The sequence below is a fragment of the Acanthopagrus latus genome, chromosome 18 (assembly GCF_904848185.1).
Source record: "Acanthopagrus latus isolate v.2019 chromosome 18, fAcaLat1.1, whole genome shotgun sequence".
Classification (NCBI taxonomy): Eukaryota; Metazoa; Chordata; class Actinopteri; order Spariformes; family Sparidae; genus Acanthopagrus; species Acanthopagrus latus.
The window spans coordinates 440260-461678 of NC_051056.1; the positions used below are offsets into that span (position 1 = coordinate 440260).

The 21419-nt window shown below is 43.4% G+C and overlaps 1 protein-coding gene and 1 long non-coding RNA gene across 3 annotated transcripts; one reads left to right on the plus strand and one right to left on the minus strand.

Moving 5' to 3' along the window:
* Positions 1-10: 10 nt before the first annotated feature.
* Positions 11-20869, minus strand: LOC119007461. Of its 2 annotated transcripts, XR_005071132.1 has the most exons (5): positions 20818-20869; positions 20663-20743; positions 20405-20520; positions 408-510; positions 11-319 (listed from the first exon to the last, which is right to left on the minus strand). It is a non-coding gene; the product is annotated as an uncharacterized LOC119007461 (long non-coding RNA). The 2 variants fall into 2 exon arrangements; XR_005071133.1 differs by lacking the exon at positions 20818-20869 and having other exon boundaries at positions 20405-20475; positions 20663-20741.
* LOC119007458 lies at positions 13663-16963 on the plus strand. Its single transcript, XM_037077173.1, has 2 exons — positions 13663-14162; positions 14351-16963. Exon 2 carries the CDS (start codon positions 14438-14440, stop codon positions 15524-15526), a length of 1089 nt encoding a protein of 362 aa, XP_036933068.1. The 5' UTR covers positions 13663-14162; positions 14351-14437; the 3' UTR covers positions 15527-16963.
* Positions 20870-21419: the final 550 nt, after the last annotated feature.

The window sequence follows — 21419 nt, forward strand, 5'->3', positions numbered from 1 at the left end:
GCAGTCCTCTGGTCTTCTTCCTGGATCACTTTTGTTAGATTTAAAGGACATTAATTAGTTACAGGTTCGAAAGACTGATGTAAACATTTTAAGTGAAAGTTGAGAATTAAAGGAAACATTACTTCCCTTATTGTTGCTGCAGTCTTCTGGAGGTCTTCTTGTAGTCTGTATAAATTTTGCCAGATTTAAAAGACATAAATTAGTTACAGGTTCAAAAGACTGATGTAAACATCTTAAGTGAAAGCTGAGAATTTAATGAAATATTACTTCCCTTATTTTCTTCTGGGTTGTTGTCTTTGCTGAAGAGAGGGTCCTTCTCCTAGAAAGACAATGACATCATCATTGAGTTAAATCACTCAATGCAAGTCAATCACTTTAAAAAAAAAAAAAAAAAGAGACATACTTACTTTGTTATGCACCTGGTTTGACATGCAGCTTGGTCTGCATCTCAGCTGGATGTTCAGCTTCCTCCCTGACACTCCTACACTACATTAGCTAAGATTAGCGTAGCTAATGTGGTGACAACAACCCAGCAGAAAAAAACAAAAAAACACACAAAAAAACCCCAAACAATTCCATTACATGAATAATAATAATAAAAAAAAACATGATTCATTAAATATACATCCTTAAATTACATAATCACATGATAACTTACGTAAGCTTAGCTTAGCCAATGTAATTCTTACATGAGCTTAGCTATTACATTGCAGCTTACATTATATCTTACACATGCCATTCTCATCTAAATAGATGAGAACATGAGTTAAGATTTTACAATGTCAATAAATACATGATAAATATATTAAAAAATGTTTAAAGGCATTTACAAAATTATTAATTACAAAACATTTAACACACTGGCCCGGTCGCTCTCATCATCTCAAGAGATAATAAGAACAAGTTGCTGACCCCATTCTAAAATAAACAATTACATACATACATACACGTTTACATTAAACGATTAAACTATTTCCAGCCAAGACATGCCACTGCAACCACATACATATGAAAAACAATTACATAAGACTAAACACACTAAAAGACTAAACAAGACCAAATAGTGAAATAAATGACATCAATCATTAGTGAGCAAATCTCCGAGTGCAAATGATTATCCAAGCAAGCCCCCTGGTACCTGCCTAACTCCAAACTAAACCTAACTATCTTCTGAGACGGGCTGGGCTCGAGGCTTCTTTAAAGCAAAACTTCAGTAAACCTCAGCCAAATGACCAAGGCCCTGAAATGCTCGCCCCCACCAGAGAAACATGTCTCCACCCAGGGTTGCCTCGAAAATAAAAAAGGCAAAATAACAAATAGTACACCGATGGAAGGACAGATTGCTCTGCCCAGCTGGCACACTCCCTAACTAACCAGGGAGCTCATCCACAAACTGAAATCAGAAACACTCGGATGCTATACTCACCCGGAGAGGACCACAGCTCCTGGTACACTGTAAAAACGTGGCACAACAGGTCTTGGATGTAACAGCTGGAGGTAAGTCATTACTCAGTCAAAATACAATAAACTGGACTGTGGTAACTGTAATATGTTTGGAGAACACCTGATTGAAGACATTTATCAGGATGTGAAATGTAAATGTGATCAATCAGTGTGTTCTTTTCAGTTGTCGAATTTGCTACCAATTGAGTGTAACCTCTGGACTGAAACAAATCTTTGATACTTTTTTTTCTCTTTGAAAGGTGGTCCTCATTAAAATCGCCACAAACAATGATGGGCTGGTGATTTAACATGTCCAATGAGTCCAAGAGGTTTTTCAAGTTTTGGAGAAAGATTCCCAGTTGAAAACTTGGCGGTTTGTACACAGTCGCTATTAGCACTTTGACTGGAGCCTCAATTTTAAGGACAACAAACTCCAAACCAGTGACCTGTTGCATGTACCTGCGAGGCTCTGCTTGCACAGTGTCTCTACAGTACATCGCAACTCCACCTCCCTCTTTTTTGGCCATGTTCACACAGCTGTTGTAAGACAGCTGTCTGCTACGTGTGAACATAGTGTACCCCTCCAATTGAAAAATTTCAGCTACAGAGGACCCTGACAAGTGTGTCTCTGTAAGGCAAAGCACATCTGCTTGTTGGAGCTCGTGATGTGCTTTCAGGTCCACCATGTGACATGGCAGACCCTGCGTGTTGTGGTGGACAATTGTCAAAACCTTTGGCATTTGTTGACCGACAGGAAGTAATAAAATGGTTCTGGATTGTGGCCCCAGACACGTTCAAAACACCACTGTCGAACAGTGTAGAAAACGGAAGCCTGAGTTTCGTTCAGACTATGGTACATTTTCCTAACAAAGTCTGGACTCAACTCTAGAGCATCTATTCTAGGCATAGAGCTCCCCTTATCCTTCTTAGTGCCGAATTCTGGGACATCTTCACCGTTTTGCTCCTGATCGCGAGGTTCACATTCAGCCAGACACTCCAGCCGGTCAACTTCAACTTCGTGCGCAAAAGAGTTCCAAGCATTCACGAGAGGACCGCACACCTGAAGCTGTTGAAACGCAGCTTCCATGTTTTTTCCTTGGCCCTCATAACGTTTTTTGTTGTGCCTCACTATTTCCTCTACTCTCATACCCCACTTGTCGCTACACTTATAAAACTCTTCATAAGTGGGGTACGCTTCATCTCTCAGATCGGCGTCGGATCGATGTGGGAGATAAAGTTTCAGCAATCTTCTATAAAACGTCTCTGGAGTTTTTTCCTCAGAGAAGCGAGTAAATCTAATGATTGCTGGTTTTCCTACGGTTCTCTTTTGAATAAATCCTTCATCGTTCAACAATGGAATGGCATTCGGCCTTTCTGTTTGCTGGCCGTAGACTACCCTGTAGTCTGACGCGAACTCGGCCAGGCACATACGTTCAAACTCTCGAGTGAGAGGTCTGTTGACGTATTTTTCAGGCAACCCCGACATCCATACATCCACTGATCCGGGTTCCATTCTTTCCAGTCTACTCATAGGGTGACTCATTTTCAAACCTTCCTCGTCAGTCTGAATAAACACCACGGATCAGGAGCACTTCTTGAGGCGTAAGCTGCAGGTACGGGCTACAGCCTCTTGAGCGCTGACCTCTCTGTGTTTAGAGTAGGCCTGCATAATTTGTTTCATTTCGTCGCGCTTGTTAACATCAGATGTCTTTACATCCTTGATGACGTTCTTAAGGAATTCCGTCATCTCGTGCTCCGGTTTCGCTACATATGACATCATGTACATGATGCAGCTGTAGTCATCTATGACGTACTGGATGTCCATGTTTGCGTTCCACGCTCTAAGCAAATCAGGATTGTAGGCATTAACCCAACAATCATTTGGATGGCGCCTCAGCATCACGACATGGGTGTTTGCCAGGCGCTGCGCGGCGGCAAAGTATTGCTCGTAAGTTAAGTTGCACTGGCAAAGCAAGTCTGTCAAACTGCTGAACGAAGCGCCTGGATCCATAAGCAGATCTCTAACTGGTTGGAGCGTTTGTTTAGCCAATTTTTGCATTTCTACAAGGGCCCTTTTCTGCTCCTCTATTTGCGCTTCAAAGTCTGAATCATCTTGATCCTCTTTTTGGTGGCAATTAATAGTGGGGGGCCTGGTGATGAATATTTTATCCATCGGTAGTTTTGAAAAGCCAAACCTGCAGGCTACATTTCCCTTCTTACATGACTTTGAATGTTTCCTGCTGTGCACCTGAACCTCTGACACTATTTTGTGGAGTTCCGGATCTGTGTCAGGGTCGGGCATTTTGCAACTAATGTATCTATCTATAAATTCCATGACATGTCTATCGGGGTCCTCTTCAAATTTAGGTGAATCTTTGATCCAAATGAGCATGTGGATGTGCGGGCTTCCCCTGGCTTGGAACTCAACGCGATAAAAATAATCTTCTACTTCACCAATCGGCTGTGAAGGAGAGAGGATGAGGTTTGTCATGAGAGCCTCTACTCTCTTTTCAAACATGCGCATTACTGTGATGGGGTTACTTCTCAGAATGTCACATTTTGTTTTCCAATCCAAATCCGAAAACAGCCCTTGTTCACCTTGCTGAGCTTTGATGGCCTCAATGAACTCAGGCCATCTCATCTCAGCAGCGGAGAACGTGGCAAAAAATGTTGGTTTTCCAATTTGACGAACCATGGCGTGCACATCTTTAAGTGTTTTATTCCAATAGGCTGGAGTGCCTCTAAGAGGCTGCATGAACCTGGTTGCATCTTGGCTCATGATGAGCCGTTCTACCTCATCCTTGTCCTGGAGCATGACATTGTTAATCCTACGGCCGTCTTTGGTTTTCGACTTTCCTTTGCGCATTTGTATAGACATACTATTTGTCGCGAGGTGAGTCTCTGTAACAAACTGCACAAAGAAAAGATAACTCTGGTCACTTGCAAAACGCGTATCTGCAGCAAAGAGCCTAAGATTAAAGTAGAGGCTCGGGGACAGGGAGACGGTTCTAGCTTCATCTAACGTATTCTCTCCTGTTGGAAACTGTACAGGAAAAGCCATGGCCTCTAACTTGGGTATGGTGAAAAAACCAACCGGTTTGTTGCCTTGCGCAGGTGCAACGCTAAATACTCCGTTGCCATATGAAAGGATTTCCCGTGCAATGTCGGGGGGCTGCATGCAAGTGTCCAGGGAGAGGCCTGGTCTCAGCTCCTCCTGTTCTTCCTCATCTGCCTCTAACTGTCCCGGCTCGTTTTGGCTTTTAAAAATTTCTTCTAACTCGACATCTTTATCTTCTTCTGGGATGCTGGGCTCCTCTTCTTGTCTGAGGTCCTCTTCCTGTCTGGGTTCCTCTTCTTCGATGGGCTCCTCTTCTTCGAGCAGACAATCAAAAGTTGCAGTCTCATCGATAAACACGTCTTTATATTCTGAATGTGTCTCTTTCAATTTGGCAAGGCCAGCTAGCACATTCTTCATATTAACGTTGTAAAAGTGCTGGTAACCTTTGTATTTGATGTGCCTTTTCAATTTCACTTGAAGCAGCTGCGCTTGTGCTCTGGGCCTTGGGAGACTGTTGATGGTCGCTTCCACCTCTGGTGGAACACACACAACAGCGCCGTGGACTGCTCTCTGATGGCCTTTTGGCAGAGCAACAATTTTTGCAAATGGCAAGATTTTTGCAATCAGCTGCCTATCAAGCACATTAAGTGCAGCCAATTCTGGGGGGATGGGCGCCAAGTCCAAATTGTTTACGACTGCCATGGGTGGTATGCATCCTCTGCTAAGGTGGCTGTCGCAGGTGTAGCATATCCACTCATGTAGTCTTTCTTGTGGCACAGAGCAAGGGGTAGAGCAGTCACTGTCACAAAGGTGAACATAGTTTCCTGTCAAGCATGCTGCTGCGACTTTTGTGTGTTTACAATATTTTTGTCTTTTGCATTCTTTGACCTGATTAGGAAACATTGTTCTGTTACAAACGGTACAAATGTATGTGGGTCCATGTCTAATGGACTCACGAAAGACAGCTATGGCTGCTTCCATCATCGGATCAATCAGGGGCTGGGGGCGGTGGGGCACAATTTGTCTGTATTTTCTCCTGATTCTAAGCACTCTCTGCCTCTTGTAAAATGTGCTAAAGGCAGCATTTGTGGCCAATTTAGTTCCTCTCCACTGGTTGCAACGTTGATTTAAACGACGTCTAAATTCCGGATCGCTGTGATATCTGAGATTGAAATCTTGCTTTTTCTTTTGGCTATAGCTTTGATCCGTGTTGTATCTCTGAGACATGGCAATTTTTTGTCTGCTCCGAAAAACTGTATCCGATTGGTATCTATCTCGATTGCGTTTCTGTGGCATCTTCCTTGTGTCTATCTCGAATGTGTTTCTGTGGCATCTTCCTTGTATCTACCTCGAATGTGTTTCTACTGTCTGGTGCGGAACGTGGCATCTTCCTTGTATCTATCTCGAATGTGTTTCTACTGTCTGGTGCGGAACGTGGCATCTTCCTTGTATCTATCTCGAATGTGTCTCTGTGGCATCTTCCTTGTATCAATCTCGAATGTGTTTCAGTGGCATCCTTCCTTGTATCTATCTCGAATGTGTGTCTTTTGAGTGGTGCAGAACGTGGGAACCTTCCTTGTATCTATCTCGAATGTGTTTCTGTTGAATGGTGCGGAACGTTGCATCCTTCCTTGTATCTATCTCGAATGTGTTTCTACTGTCTGGTGCGGAACGTGGCATTCTTCTGATATCTGTCTCGAATGTGTTTCTAATGTCTGGTGCAGAACGTGGCATCCTCCTTGTATCTGTCTCGAATGTGTTTCTAATGTCTGGTACGGAACGTGGCATCTCACTTGTATCTATCTCGAATGTGTTTCTTTTGATTGGTGCGGAACGTGGCATCCTCCTTGTATCTATCTCGAATGTGTTTCTTTTGAGTGGTGCGGAACATGGCATCCTCCTTGTATCTATCTTCGAATGTGTTTCTACTGTCTGGTGCAGAACGTGGCATCCTCCTTGTATCTATCTCGAATGTGTTTCTACTGTCTGGTGCGGAACGTGGCATCTTCCTTGTATCTGTCTCACATGTGTTTCGACTGTCTGGTGCAGAACGTGGCATCTTCCTTGTATCTATCTCGAATGTGTTTCTACTGTCTGGTGCGGAACGTGGCATCTTCCTTGTATCTATCTCGAATGTGTTTCTGTGGCATCTTTCTTGTATCTATCTCGAATGTGTTTCAGTGGCATCCTTCCTTGTATCTATCTCGAATGTGTGTCTTTTGAGTGGTGCGGAACATGGCATCCTTATTATATCTGTCTCGAATGTGTTTCTAATGTCTGGTGCGGAACGTGGCATCCTTTCTTGTATGTATCTCAAATGTGTTTCTACTGTCTGGTGCAGAACGTGGCATCCTCCTTGTATCTGTCTCGAATGTGTTTCTAATGTCTGGTGCGGAACGTGGCATCTTCCTTGTATCTGTCTCACATGTGTTTCGACTGTCTGGTGCAGAACGTGGCATCCTCCTTGTATCTATCTCGAATGTGTTTCTACTGTCTGGTGCGGAACATGGCATCTTCCTTGTATCTACCTCGAATGTGTTTCTACTGTCTGGTGCGGAACGTGGCATCTTCCTTGTATCTATCTCGAATGTGTTTCTACTGTCTGGTGTGGAACGTGGCATCTTCCTTGTGTCTGTCTCGAATGTGTTTCTGTTGCATCTTCCTTGTATCTACCTCGAATGTGTTTCTACTGTCTGGTGCGGAACGTGGCATCCTCCTTGTATCTGTCTCGAATGTGTTTCTACTGTCTGGTGCGGAACGTGGCATCCTCCTTGTATCTGTCTCGAATGCGTTTCTACTGTCTGGTGCGGAACGTGGCATCCTCCTTGTATCTCTCTCGAATGCGTTTCTACTGTCTGGTGCGGAACGTGGCATCCTCCTTTTATCTGTCTCGAATGCGTTTCTACTGTCTGGTGCGGAACGTGGCATCTTCCTTGTATCTATCTCGAATGTGTTTCTGTGGCATCTTCCTTGTATCTATCTCGAATGTGTTTCAGTGGCATCCTTCCTTGTATCTATCTCAAATGTGTGTCTTTTGAGTGGTGCAGAACGTGGCAACCTTCCTTGTATCTATCTCGAATGTGTTTCTGTTGAATGGTGCGGAACGTTGCATCCTTCCTTGTATCTGTCTCACATGTGTTTCGACTGTCTGGTGCGGAACGTGGCATCTTCCTTGTATCTATCTCGAATGTGTTTCAGTGGCATCCTTCCTTGTATCTATCTCGAATGTGTGTCTTTTGAGTGGTGCAGAACGTGGCATCCTCCTTGTATCTATCTCGAATGTGTTTCTACTGTCTGGTGCGGAACATGGCATCTTCCTTGTATCTGTCTCACATGTGTTTCGACTGTCTGGTGCGGAACGTGGCATCTTCCTTGTATCTATCTCGAATGTGTTTCTACTGTCTGGTGTGGAACGTGGCATCTTCCTTGTGTCTGTCTCGAATGTGTTTCTGTTGCATCTTCTTTGTATCTACCTCGAATGTGTTTCTACTGTCTGGTGCGGAACGTGGCATCCTCCTTGTATCTGTCTCGAATGTGTTTCTACTGTCTGGTGCGGAACGTGGCATCCTCCTTGTATCTGTCTCGAATGCGTTTCTACTGTCTGGTGCGGAACGTGGCATCCTCCTTGTATCTCTCTCGAATGCGTTTCTACTGTCTGGTGCTTAACGTGGCATCCTCCTTTTATCTGTCTCGAATGCGTTTCTACTGTCTGGTGCGGAACGTGGCATCTTCCTTGTATCTATCTCGAATGTGTTTCTGTGGCATCTTCCTTGTATCTATCTCGAATGTGTTTCAGTGGCATCCTTCCTTGTATCTATCTCGAATGTGTGTCTTTTGAGTGGTGCAGAACGTGGCAACCTTCCTTGTATCTATCTCGAATGTGTTTCTGTTGAATGGTGCGGAACGTTGCATCCTTCCTTGTATCTATCTCGAATGTGTTTCTACTCTCTGGTGCGGAACATGGCATCCTTATTATATCTGTCTCGAATGTGTTTCTAATGTCTGGTGCGGAACGTGGCATCCTTTCTTGTATGTATCTCGAATGTGTTTCTACTGTCTGGTGCAGAACGTGGCATCCTCCTTGTATCTGTCTCGAATGTGTTTCTAATGTCTGGTGCGGAACGTGGCATCTCCCTTGTATCTATCTCGAATGTGTTTCTTTTGAGTGGTGCGGAACATGGCATCCTCCTTGTATCTATCTTCGAATGCGTTTCTACTGTCTGGTGCGGAACGTGGCATCCTCCTTTTATCTGTCTCGAATGCGTTTCTACTGTCTGGTGCGGAACGTGGCATCTTCCTTGTATCTATCTCGAATGTGTTTCTGTGGCATCTTCCTTGTATCTATCTCGAATGTGTTTCAGTGGCATCCTTCCTTGTATCTGTCTCGAATGTGTGTCTTTTGAGTGGTGCAGAATGTGGCAACCTTCCTTGTATCTATCTCGAATGTGTTTCTGTTGAATGGTGCGGAACGTTGCATCCTTCCTTGTATCTATCTCGAATGTGTTTCTACTGTCTGGTGCGGAACATGGCATCCTTATTATATCTATCTCGAATGTGTTTCTAATGTCTGGTGCGGAACGTGGCATCCTTTCTTGTATGTATCTCGAATGTGTTTCTACTGTCTGGTGCAGAACGTGGCATCCTCCTTGTATCTGTCTCGAATGTGTTTCTAATGTCTGGTGCGGAACGTGGCATCTCCCTTGTATCTATCTCGAATGTGTTTCTTTTGATTGGTGCGGAACGTGGCATCCTCCTTGTATCTATCTCGAATGTGTTTCTTTTGAGTGGTGCGGAACATGGCATCCTCCTTGTATCTATCTTCGAATGCGTTTCTACTGTCTGGTGCGGAACGTGGCATCCTCCTTTTATCTGTCTCGAATGCGTTTCTACTGTCTGGTGCGGAACGTGGCATCTTCCTTGTATCTATCTCGAATGTGTTTCTGTGTCATCTTCCTTGTATCTATCTCGAATGTGTTTCAGTGGCATCCTTCCTTGTATCTGTCTCGAATGTGTGTCTTTTGAGTGGTGCAGAATGTGGCAACCTTCCTTGTATCTATCTCGAATGTGTTTCTGTTGAATGGTGCGGAACGTTGCATCCTTCCTTGTATCTATCTCGAATGTGTTTCTACTGTCTGGTGCGGAACATGGCATCCTTATTATATCTGTCTCGAATGTGTTTCTAATGTCTGGTGCGGAACGTGGCATCCTTTCTTGTATGTATCTCGAATGTGTTTCTACTGTCTGGTGCAGAACGTGGCATCCTCCTTGTATCTGTCTCGAATGTGTTTCTAATGTCTGGTGCGGAACGTGGCATCTCCCTTGTATCTATCTCGAATGTGTTTCTTTTGCTTGGTGCGGAACGTGGCATCCTCCTTGTATCTATCTCGAATATGTTTCTTTTGAGTGGTGTGGAAGATGGCATCCTCCTTGTACCTGTCTCGAATGTGTTTCTACTGTCTGGGCCGGAACGTGGCATCTTCCTTGTATCTGTCTCACATGTGTTTCGATTGAGTGGTGCGGAACGTGGCATCCTTCCTTGTATGTATCTGGAATGTGTTTCTACTGTCTGGTGCGAAACGTGGCATCTTCCTTGTATCTGTCTCACATGTGTTTCGACTGTCTGGTGCGGAACGTGGCATCTTCCTTGTATCTATCTCGAATGTGTTTCCACTGTCTGGTGCGGAACGTGGCATCTTCCTTGTGTCTGTCTCGAATGTGTTTCTGTGGCATCTTCCTTCTATCTACCTCGAATGTGTTTGTACTGTCTGGTGCGGAACGTGGCATCCTTCGTTGTATCTATCTTGAATGTGTTTCTTTTGAGTGGTGCGGAACGTGGCATGCTTCCTTGTATCTATCTCGAATGTGTTCCTACTGTCTGGTGCGGAACGTGGCATCTTCCTTCTGTCTGTCTCGAATGTGTTTCTGTGGCATCTTCCTTCTATCTACCTCGAATGTGTTTGTACTGTCTGGTGCGGAACGTGGCATCCTCCTTGTATCTGTCTCGAATGTGTTTCTAATGTCTGGTACGGAACGTGGCATCTCCCTTGTATCTATCTCGAATGTGTTTCTTTTGATTGGTGCGGAACGTGGCATCCTCCTTGTATCTATCTCAAATGTGTTTCTTTTGAGTGGTGCGGAACATGGCATCCTCCTTGTATCTATCTTCGAATGCGTTTCTACTGTCTGGTGCGGAACGTGGCATCCTCCTTTTATCTGTCTCGAATGCGTTTCTACTGTCTGGTGCGGAACGTGGCATCTTCCTTGTATCTATCTCGAATGTGTTTCTGTGGCATCTTCCTTGTATCTATCTCGAATGTGTTTCAGTGGCATCCTTCCTTGTATCTGTCTCGAATGTGTGTCTTTTGAGTGGTGCAGAACGTGGCAACCTTCCTTGTATCTATCTCGAACGTGTTTCTGTTGAATGGTGCGGAACGTTGCATCCTTCCTTGTCTCTATCTCGAATGTGTTTCTACTGTCTGGTGCGGAACATGGCATCCTTATTATATCTATCTCGAATGTGTTTCTAATGTCTGGTGCGGAACGTGGCATCCTTTCTTGTATGTATCTCGAATGTGTTTCTACTGTCTGGTGCGGAACGCGGCATCCTCCTAGTATCTGTCTCACATGTGTTTCTACTGTCTGGTGTGGAACGTGGCATCTTCCTTGTGTCTGTCTCGAATGTGTTTCTGTTGCATCTTCATTGTATCTACCTCGAATGTGTTTCTACTGTCTGGTGCAGAACGTGGCATCCTCCTTGTATCTGTCTCGAATGTGTTTCTACTGTCTGGTGCGGAACGTGGCATCCTCCTTGTATCTCTCTCGAATGCGTTTCTACTGTCTGGTGCGGAACGTGGCATCCTCCTTTTATCTGTCTCGAATGCGTTTCTATTGTCTGGTGCGGAACGTGGCATCTTCCTTGTATCTATCTCGAATGTGTTTCTGTGGCATCTTCCTTGTATCTATCTCGAATGTGTTTCAGTGGCATCCTTCCTTGTATCTATCTCGAATGTGTGTCTTTTGAGTGATGCAGAACGTGGCAACCTTCCTTGTATCTATCTCGAATGTGTTTCTGTTGAATGGTGCGGAACGTTGCATCCTTCCTTGTATCTATCTCGAATGTGTTTCTACTGTCTGGTGCGGAACATGGCATCCTTATTATATCTGTCTCGAATGTGTTTCTAATGTCTGGTGCGGAACGTGGCATCCTTTCTTGTATGTATCTCGAATGTGTTTCTACTGTCTGGTGCAGAACGTGGCATCCTCCTTGTATCTGTCTCGAATGTGTTTCTAATGTCTGGTGCGGAACGTGGCATCTCCCTTGTATCTATCTCGAATGTGTTTCTTTTGCTTGGTGCGGAACGTGGCATCCTCCTTGAATCTATCTCGAATATGTTTCTTTTGAGTGGTGCGGAACATGGCATCCTCCTTGTACCTGTCTCGAATGTGTTTCTACTGTCTGGGCCGGAACGTGGCATCTTCCTTGTATCTGTCTCACGTGTTTCGATTGAGTGGTGCGAAACGTGGCATCTTCCTTGTATCTGTCTCACATGTGTTTCGACTGTCTGGTGCGGAACGTGGCATCTTCCTTGTATCTATCTCGAATGTGTTTCTTTTGCTTGGTGCGGAACGTGGCATCCTCCTTGAATCTATCTCGAATATGTTTCTTTTGAGTGGTGCGGAACATGGCATCCTCCTTGTACCTGTCTCGAATGTGTTTCTACTGTCTGGGCCGGAACGTGGCATCTTCCTTGTATCTTTCTCACATGTGTTTCCACTGTCTGGTGCGGAACGTGGCATCTTCCTTGTGTCTGTCTCGAATGTGTTTCTGTGGCATCTTCCTTCTATCTACCTCGAATGTGTTTGTACTGTCTGGTGCGGAACGTGGCATCCTTCCTTGTATCTATCTCGAATGTGTTCCTACTGTCTGGTGCGGAACATGGCATCTTCCTTGTATCTATCTCGAATGTGTTTCTACTGTCTGGTGCGGAACGTGGCATCTTCCTTGTATCTGTCTCACATGTGTTCCGACTGTCTGGTGCGGAACGTGGCATCTTCCTTGTATCTTTCTCGAATGTGTTTCTACTGTCTGGTGCGGAACGTGGCATCTTCCTTCTATCTATCTCGAATGTGTTTCTTTTGAGTGGTGCAGAACGTGGCATCCTTCCTTGTATCTGTCTCGAATGTGTTTCTACTGTCTGGTGCGAAACGTGGCATCCCCTTGTACCTGTCTCCAATGTGTTTCTACTGTCTGGTGCGGAACGTGGCATCTTCCTTGTATCTATCTAAAATGTGTTTCTTTTGAGTGGTGCGGAACGTGCCATCCTTCCTTGTATCTACCTCGAATGTGTTTCTACTGTCTGGTGCGGAACATGACATCCTTCCTTGTATGTGTCTCGAATGTGTTTCTACTGTGTGGTGCGAAACGTGGCATCCTCCTTGTACCTGTCTCTAATGTGTTTCTACTATCTGGTGTGTTACGTGGCATCTTCCTTGTATCTGGGTCAATGACGTGACGCCTAAATATTCTGTCCGGCTGTATTTTTTAAGTTAAAAAAAGGTTTAAATGTACAAAAAATATACTATCTATATATAGTATCTCTCCCTTATATGTAGTCACTTCAACTTTTCAAAAATCAGGAGTTATTTGTAATTTTTCTGTTATTTAAAGTGTCAAAATATCATGTGGTGCGACCGTCCAGCCATGACTGCTGTTTTGAAAACCTATTTGAAATTACTCTAAATATATTACAATTTATTTTCTGCCCTATTTGGCATGATTTACAAAGTGTTTTGTATTCCTGTACAAAATTGCAAAGCTTTTGCAGTTATATTTCTTTCATAATATACAAACAAACTTTGTCCAATCATATGCATTTCATTAAATATCATGTGGCGCGACCATCAATAAATGACCACTTTTGGAACTTTTATTTTGAAATCTACTGGAGGACAGGAAGTTGCATCATCCACCATTTTGTCATAGAGCTATGGAAGCAGAAAGAAGGTTTGTGGCTCTCTCATTTTTTTTTAAAAAAGAACTTTTTTAATGGCTGTAATGTTGTTGCCACATTTGAATATCATGTGGTATGACCTCAAAAAAACAATTAATTTAAGTTTTTTCTGCAAATTTGTATTTTTATTATAAATTTCATAGTGTCCTTTTGTGGAAAGCTAGCTAGCTTTGTTTATGTTGCTAATCTTGTCATAGTAATATTTGACTGAACTTGAAAATGTCATGTGGTGCGACCAATTATCATGTGGTGCGACCACTGCAGATTGTTTTCCATCATAGATATATGACCTAGATTGGCAGTTTTTGTGCTTGTTATATTCAATTGATGATTGATCAACATTAAGTACTTAATTTTTATTATTATTTTGACTATTTTTTGGATATTTGATGAGTCATTTTGCTAATATTTCAGAAATAATGGTTAGTTCATCTTTGTAAAATATAAGAAAAAATAGTAAAAGCATGCAATTTCACTTGGGTATTTATGCAGTTATTAGCAATTTATTAATTATTATTTGTCTATTTAACTCATTTTAATTTATTTTACCAGATGCCACTGCCAAGCAAAGTTAAAAGCGCTCGCCACAGGCAGCGTGTCAACTCTGACCCCACAGCAAGAGCAGAGTACCTTGCCAGGAGAAGAGAAAGGTGTGTTAAAAAGTTTAAAAAAATCAAAACAATCAATGAAGCAACTTGCAGTACGTATTTCTCTGTGTTTTTCATTACCTGGTGGACTTTTTTCATTAACATGTTCATTTACTGTGATCTAATAGTTGTCCAAAATAAAAATAGACTAGGGATTTAGGGCATGACAATATATTACATTATTGTTTCAGCTACCAGAGAAGGAAACTGCAGGGGAAGATTCCATATGTAAAGGCAAGTGAGCTACCAGAGAAGATGAAAAAGAAACAGAGAGAGAAATGGAGGGCAGCATCCAGTGCTTACAGAGAAAGAAAAAATATGGCAAATGCTGTGTTAGGGTTAGGGTTAACCTTACTCCACCATCCATGGAGAATATTCCACCAGTTCTGGTTGGTGTAGATGTTGCCCAAGAACAGCCACAAGAGCAGCCAGAGCAGCCGCCTGTGGAAGACCCCATGCCTCTAAATGAGGATTTTAATCCACCGGTGTCCTCCACACCAGAGAGGAATAAAAGAAAGAATACATCAGCAGAAAAACGTTGCAAAAAACTGCAGGGACAGAAGTGTCAACTGAGAAAGCAGGTCTTACATCTGAAGAAACAGCTAGCAGAGATGAAAAAACTGAGGGATAAATCCAGAAAGAGTGAGAAGAGGTTAATGGGAAAACAAACAGTAGGCCTAAGTGAAAAATTCAAGCCAAGGGGGCACAAGAAACTGTCAACAAAAAGAAAGCAAGCAGTTATCAATTTCCTGTCCAGAGATGAAAACAGCCGTCTGTTAGCAGGGAAAAAAGACACCATTACCAAAAATAAACAGAAAATGCAAAGAAGAGTTCTAACAAAGCCCCTGATTGAGCTCCATGCTCAGTATCAAACAGAGGTGGAACAGGATCTCTCCATGTCTTACCGACAATTTGTCAGAAGACGGCCTTTTTATATCACAGAGCCAAAGACCAGTGACAGAGATACATGTGCATGTGTGGAACATGAGAATGTCCGGCTACTGATTAACAAACTTACCAAGAGAGGGCTGTTGAAGACAACCAGCATCTCAGAATTATTGAATATGATTGTTTGTGACCCTAAAAACAAAGCATGTATGGATCGTGTATGCCCAAAGTGCTGCTTTGATGAAGTCGAATTACCTGAGACCCTCTGCAGAGGTTTCTTGGGAACAATGGGAGCGAGTAACTTCAACAAATGGAGAGAAAGTCTTTGCAAATGTCTTAAAACAAACACATACAGGGACAATCAAGGACTTAAAAGTGCTGTTCCACAAAAAGCTAGAATGTATAGCCATACACCAGTTCAACTGGATCCACCAAACAGAAAAGTTTCGTGGCCTAAAACAGAATCTCACAGAAGCTGAAGCAGTGCTTCACATTGATTTTTCTGAAAACTACTCCTGCAAGTTGAGTACAGATATTCAAGCTTATCATTTTGGAGGCAGCAGAAAGCAGGCCACAATACACACCGTTATTCTCTACACAGTCCATGGGACAAAATCATACGCAACGCTATCAGACAGCCTCCGCCATGACGAGAGGGCAGTATGGGCACACCTGGAGCCCATACTGAAAGAGCTTCGCACAACCTACCCAGAGATTACAGCCCTACATATAATTAGTGACGGACCTGTTACACAGTACAGGAACAAAGCTAACTTTTATCTCCTCAGTACTGTGCCTTTCCTTTAAGGGTTCAGGCATGTTACATGGAACTATTCGGAAAAGTCCCACGGAAAGGGTATGGTATCGGATGGTGCAGTGAAGAGGGATGCAGATCTCTATGTTCGTCGGGGAGGTGAGCTGCAGGCTCCACTGGATTTGTATGAGATGCTGACCAAAAAATCAGGGTCGACCATTACTCATTACTGGGTAAGCGAAGAGAGCATCCAGAAATATGATGAGCTGATTCCAGGGAAATTGACAGCTGTGAAGGGAACCTTAAAAATACACCAGGTTTTGTCTTCACAAGCTGCACAAATCAGTCACAGTGAGGTCTCGTGCTTCTGCAAGCATGCAGAAATGAAGACATGCCTATGTTACCAGCCAGTGAAAGTAGATTTGAGGAACACCACCGACGATCCCGTAAGCGCTCCTGAGCCACCAAAGAAACAACCTCTTCAAGACTTGAGTGGAAAGTTTGTCATAGTCAGCTATGATAAACTTCCCTATGTTGGCCAGGTCCTTCAGGTTGTTGTGGGAGAGGAAGTACAAGTTACCTCCATGCGAAAGTCAGGAGAAAATAACTTGTTCATGTGGCCACAAGTGCCAGATATTATATATTACTACAAGAAAGATGTTCTCTTTGTCATTGAAGAACCTGAGCCAGCAACCTCACGCTACTCAAAGTTGACCAGCCAAGATTGGGCAAAGTTCAAAAAGACCTGGGGTTAGCGGCACACACGCACACACACACACACACGGTTAGATTTTTATCAGAAAATCAAAAAAATGTTTATGAAATGAAATGTTTGTTTTCATGTTTGAAATGTTAATAAAGTCTGGTTGAAATTTGCATGGAATTAATTGTTTATTGGTCTCTTTAAATAGATTTTTAATGATACAAGGTCTTCACGTCATTTGGCGCGACCACCCATCATGTGGTGCGACCAATAATAACAATACCTATATCAAATACAAACTAAAATATCTAATTTCTGTAACTAATACTTTAATAACTGATACAATATGCTTAAGTGAAAGGTTATTTTAAAACATTTTTATCATTATTATCCAATTTAAAGAAAAAATGTGTTGGTGAACTACATTTAATGTAGCGACTGTGACATTATATATTTACATGGCATCTTCCTTGTATCTATCTCGAATGCATTTCTACTGTCTAGTGCGGAACGTGGCATCTTCCTTGTATATATCTCGAATGTGTTTCTTTTGAGTGGTGCGGAACACATTCGAGACAGATACAAGGAAGGATGCCACGTTCCGCACCACTCAAAAGAAACACATTCGAGATAGATACAAGGAAGGATGCCACGTTCCGCACCAGACAGTAGAAATGCATTCGAGATAGATACAAGGAAGATGCCATGTTCCGCACCAGAGAGTCGAAACACATTCGAGACAGATACAAGGAAGGATGCCAGTTTCTACTGTCTGGTGCGAAACGTGGCATCCTCCTTGTACCTGTCTCGAATGTGTTTCTACTGTCTGGTGCGGAACGTGGCATCCTTCCTTGTATCTGTCTCGAATGTGTTTCTACTGTCTGGTGCGGAACGTGGCATCCTCCTTGTTTCTGTCTCAAATGTGTTACTACTGTCTGGTGCGGAACGTGGCATCCTTCCTTGTATCTGTCTCGAATGTGTTTCTACTGTCGGGTGCGAAACGTGGCATCCTCCTTGTATCTGTCTCGAATGCGTTTCTGTGGCATCCTCCTTGTGTCTATCTCAAATGTGTTACTACTGTCTGGTGCGGAACATGGCATCTTCCTTGTATCTATCTCGAATGCATTACTATTGTCTGGCGCAGAACGTGGCATCTTCCTTGTATATATCTCGAATGTGTTTCTTTTGAGTGGTGCGGAACGTGGCATCCTTCGTTGTATCTATCTCGAATGTGTTTCTACTGTCTGGTGCGGAACGTGGCATCCTCCTTGTCTCTCTCTCGAATGCGTTTCTACTGTCTTGTGCGAAACATGGCATCTTCCTTGTATATATCTCCAATGTGTTTCTTTTGAGTGGTGCAGAACGTGGCATGCTTCCTTGTATCTATCTCCAATGTGTTTCTACTGTCTGGTGCGGAACATGGCATCTTCCTTGTATCTATCTCGAATGTGTTTCTACTGTCTGGTGCGGAACGTGGCATCCTCCTTGTATATATCTCGAATGTGTTTCCACTGTCTGGTGCAGAACGTGGCATCTTCCTTGTATCTATATCGAATGTGTTTCTACTGTCTGGTGCGAAACGTGGCATCCTCCTTGTATCTATCTCGAATGTGTTTCTACGGTCTGATGCGGAATGTGGCATCTTCCTTGTATGTATCTCGAATGTGTTTCTACGGTCTGGTGCGGAACGTGGCATCCTCCTTGTATCTGTCTCGAATGCGTTTCTACTGTCTGGTGCAGAACGTGGCTTCCTCCTTGTCTCTCTCTCGAATGCGTTTCTACTGTCTTGTGCGAAACATGGCATCTTCCTTGTATATATCTCCAATGTGTTTCTTTTGAGTGGTGCGGAACGTGGCATCCTTCCTTGTATCTATCTCCAATGTGTTTCTACTGTCTGGTGCGGAACGTGGCATCCTCCTTGTATCTATCTCGAATGTGTTTCCACTGTCTGGTGCGAAACGTGGCATCCTCCTTGTACCTGTCTCGAATGTGTTTCTTTTGAGTGGTGCGGAACGTGGCATCCTTCCTTGTATCTATCTCAAATGTGTTTCTTTTGAGTGGTGCGGAACGTGGCATGCTTCCTTGTATCTATCTCAAATGTGTTTCTTTTGAGTGGTGCGGAACGTGGCATGCTTCCTTGTATCTATCTCCAATGTGTTTCTACTGTCTGGTGCGGAACGTGGCATCTTCCTTGTATCTGTCTCGAATGTGTTTCTACTGTCGGGTGCGGAATGTGGCATCTTCCTTGCATATATCTCGAATGTGTTTCTTTTGAGAGTGTGATGCAAGTCTACCGTTGTCTCTTGAAAGTAGCATTTTCCCTGTTCCCTCTTCTTACGAGTTCTTCTTTCTTCTTATCTTGAACATTTTCATAGTAACATTTGAAGGAAACTAATCGCTGATTCTGATGGAGACTGTCTTGGGCATCTCTTCTTTGTGCTTGGAGTTTCTTTCTTCTAAATTCTAGACAGCTGCTGTACTTTTTCCTTTCATATTCAATTTTTTTCCTTTTTTCCTTCACCAGACAGTAATGTGTGTTTTTTGCCGTCTTGAGGACGCGCTCTGCTGCTGGCGGTGCAGGAGCCGTCTTGAGGACGCGCTCTGCTGCTGGCGGTGCAGGAGCCGCCTTGAGGATGCGCTCTGCTGCTGGCGGTGCAGGAGCCGTCTTGAGGACGCGCTCTGCTGCTGGTGGGAGAGCTGTCCTGGATACGCTGTGTGCCAGAGATACCTGAGGGCATTCTCTTGAACCAATGGCTTCGAATGACACCGGCACAAACTCATAACTGGCAGAAGGGCCGCGATTTGCAAAGAGTTTGTGCAGGTGTTCAGCCAAGTCACTGATTTTTGAGAAGGTCTTCATAATTGCAGTTCCGTGGGGGTGAGGTAAGCCCATCACATCACCCCATCTTACTATGACTAAAGCCAGATTAACATCACCTGACAGACACTAACTGTGTGGCAAGGGGCAGATACCAAGCCTGAATTCGACAAATCCACACCTGATTTCAGGCATGTGGACGTTACACATATCTGTGTCGGTCAGGACTTGTTTGGGCAGTTCTTCCACAGTGAGATGGTCACTGCGGAATCTTTTTTCCTGGATCAGCTGTTTTACACCTACAAAAAGTGAATCTCCCTTTGCCAGCACTCTATCAAGGACAGCAGTGTTAAACTGACAGCCCTCGTTCAGATAAGCCAGAAAAGTCAGGGACATGCAGGTACACTGGTTGTTCCTGGAGAACTTCCTGTACCTCATGTCACTCTGACTATGACTAGCCCTAATACTAGCACTAAGCGGCACCTGAAATAAGATAAATTATCATTATCATAAAGGATTGCTTATTAGCATAATCATAAGCCTAGTTAACATTATTAGTGGTAGTAATTAACTTTTACATATACTACAGTCATAGCAGGGTGACAGTTTAAGCAATTGTGAATAAAATCATTTTACCTACTGCAGCTTTAAACTAACTATCTGATTATACAATTTCATTTCCACCAAATTTTCCTGATAAATTTACCATATAGATAATCTTACATATACACAAATGATTATTATGCTTATAAACGACCTTAAGTATTATCATACTTGACTTGAACACATTACTAACAGATTATTCCATATTTCAAATTTAAATGTTTTGAGACCATCATAAACCTTTGTCACCCTTTGTCATCTTGACCAAAGTTTGAAGGAGGCTTTAAAGGACTTTAACTCTGATACATCCCTTGTACGTGTGTCACACGATTTACACATGAAAACATTAATAAATAGTAATCAATTCCCTCCTTCATTTCCTTCCTTCCCTTCCTTTTGCATTTCAGTTCAAAGTAAACCACACTTTACCTCTAACACTTTATTAAGCCCACAATAAACCCAAATGTAAATATCATTACCTCTTTAGAAGGGGAATGAGAGGTGGCAAGTCCGTCATCGATAATCCAGGGCCAGCAGGACGATGAGGGAACTGGTGTCCCGATGGTCCGTGATAAGTAATAACACCAGTTAATATCTAGACATGAGGTAACACTGTCACTGACATTTGTGAACTGCAGTGATAGATAATAGTAGCAGAGATGTTAAATGAACCAGTTTAATGTAGTTACAGCATTTTACAGTAAACGTTTTGTGTGTGTCTGTTGTGGAGTAAATACCTTAACTGGGCGAGGAGAGTGACAGACAGCTTTAATGGTCTGGGATGGTCCAGCCCGTGAAGGGGTCTTCATCCTGGCCACCTGAGAACAAATAATAACAATAAATGAAGACTTTAACGACATTATGAACTTTATTCAATAGGTATAATCTTTACCTTCGCAACCGGTGAACAGCAGGGGGTCGCTGGATCACCCAAACTACAGGACAACCTGACTGGAGGGGGATCCAACCAGCTGCTGACACATGAGAACAAATATGTTAAACTTCACGCGTCTCAGTGAACACACTGTGTGTTCTGAGTGAGAGTGTGTCTTGTGTCAGAGAGTAACATACGTTGGTCACTGAAGTTTGGGTGCGGGGGGGGTGTTCCATCCGTGGTCCTGGAACGAGGAACCAGGCTGGAGGGGCCGTCGTCCTCCAGTCTCCGTGACAGCCTGGCTGGAGGGGATCCAACCTGCTGTTGACAGATGAGAACAAATATATTAAAATTCAGACAGAGTGGACAATGTAGTTATGTCTCCATGAAGACGCTGTTTCAAATGTAAACATTGACTATGTGCGTCGGTTGTGTAACTTACGTTGTTGACAGGAGACTGGTAGCAGGGGGGCGTCTCTCCATGGTCCTATGACGCCTGGCTGCCGCTGGGGAGGCCACCTGCACCGTCAAATAAAATATAGAACCAGTAAATGTAGGGAACAAGGAGAAACTTTATAATACAGCTGAGAAGCGATGTCACACAATTTACCTTCTTGCGC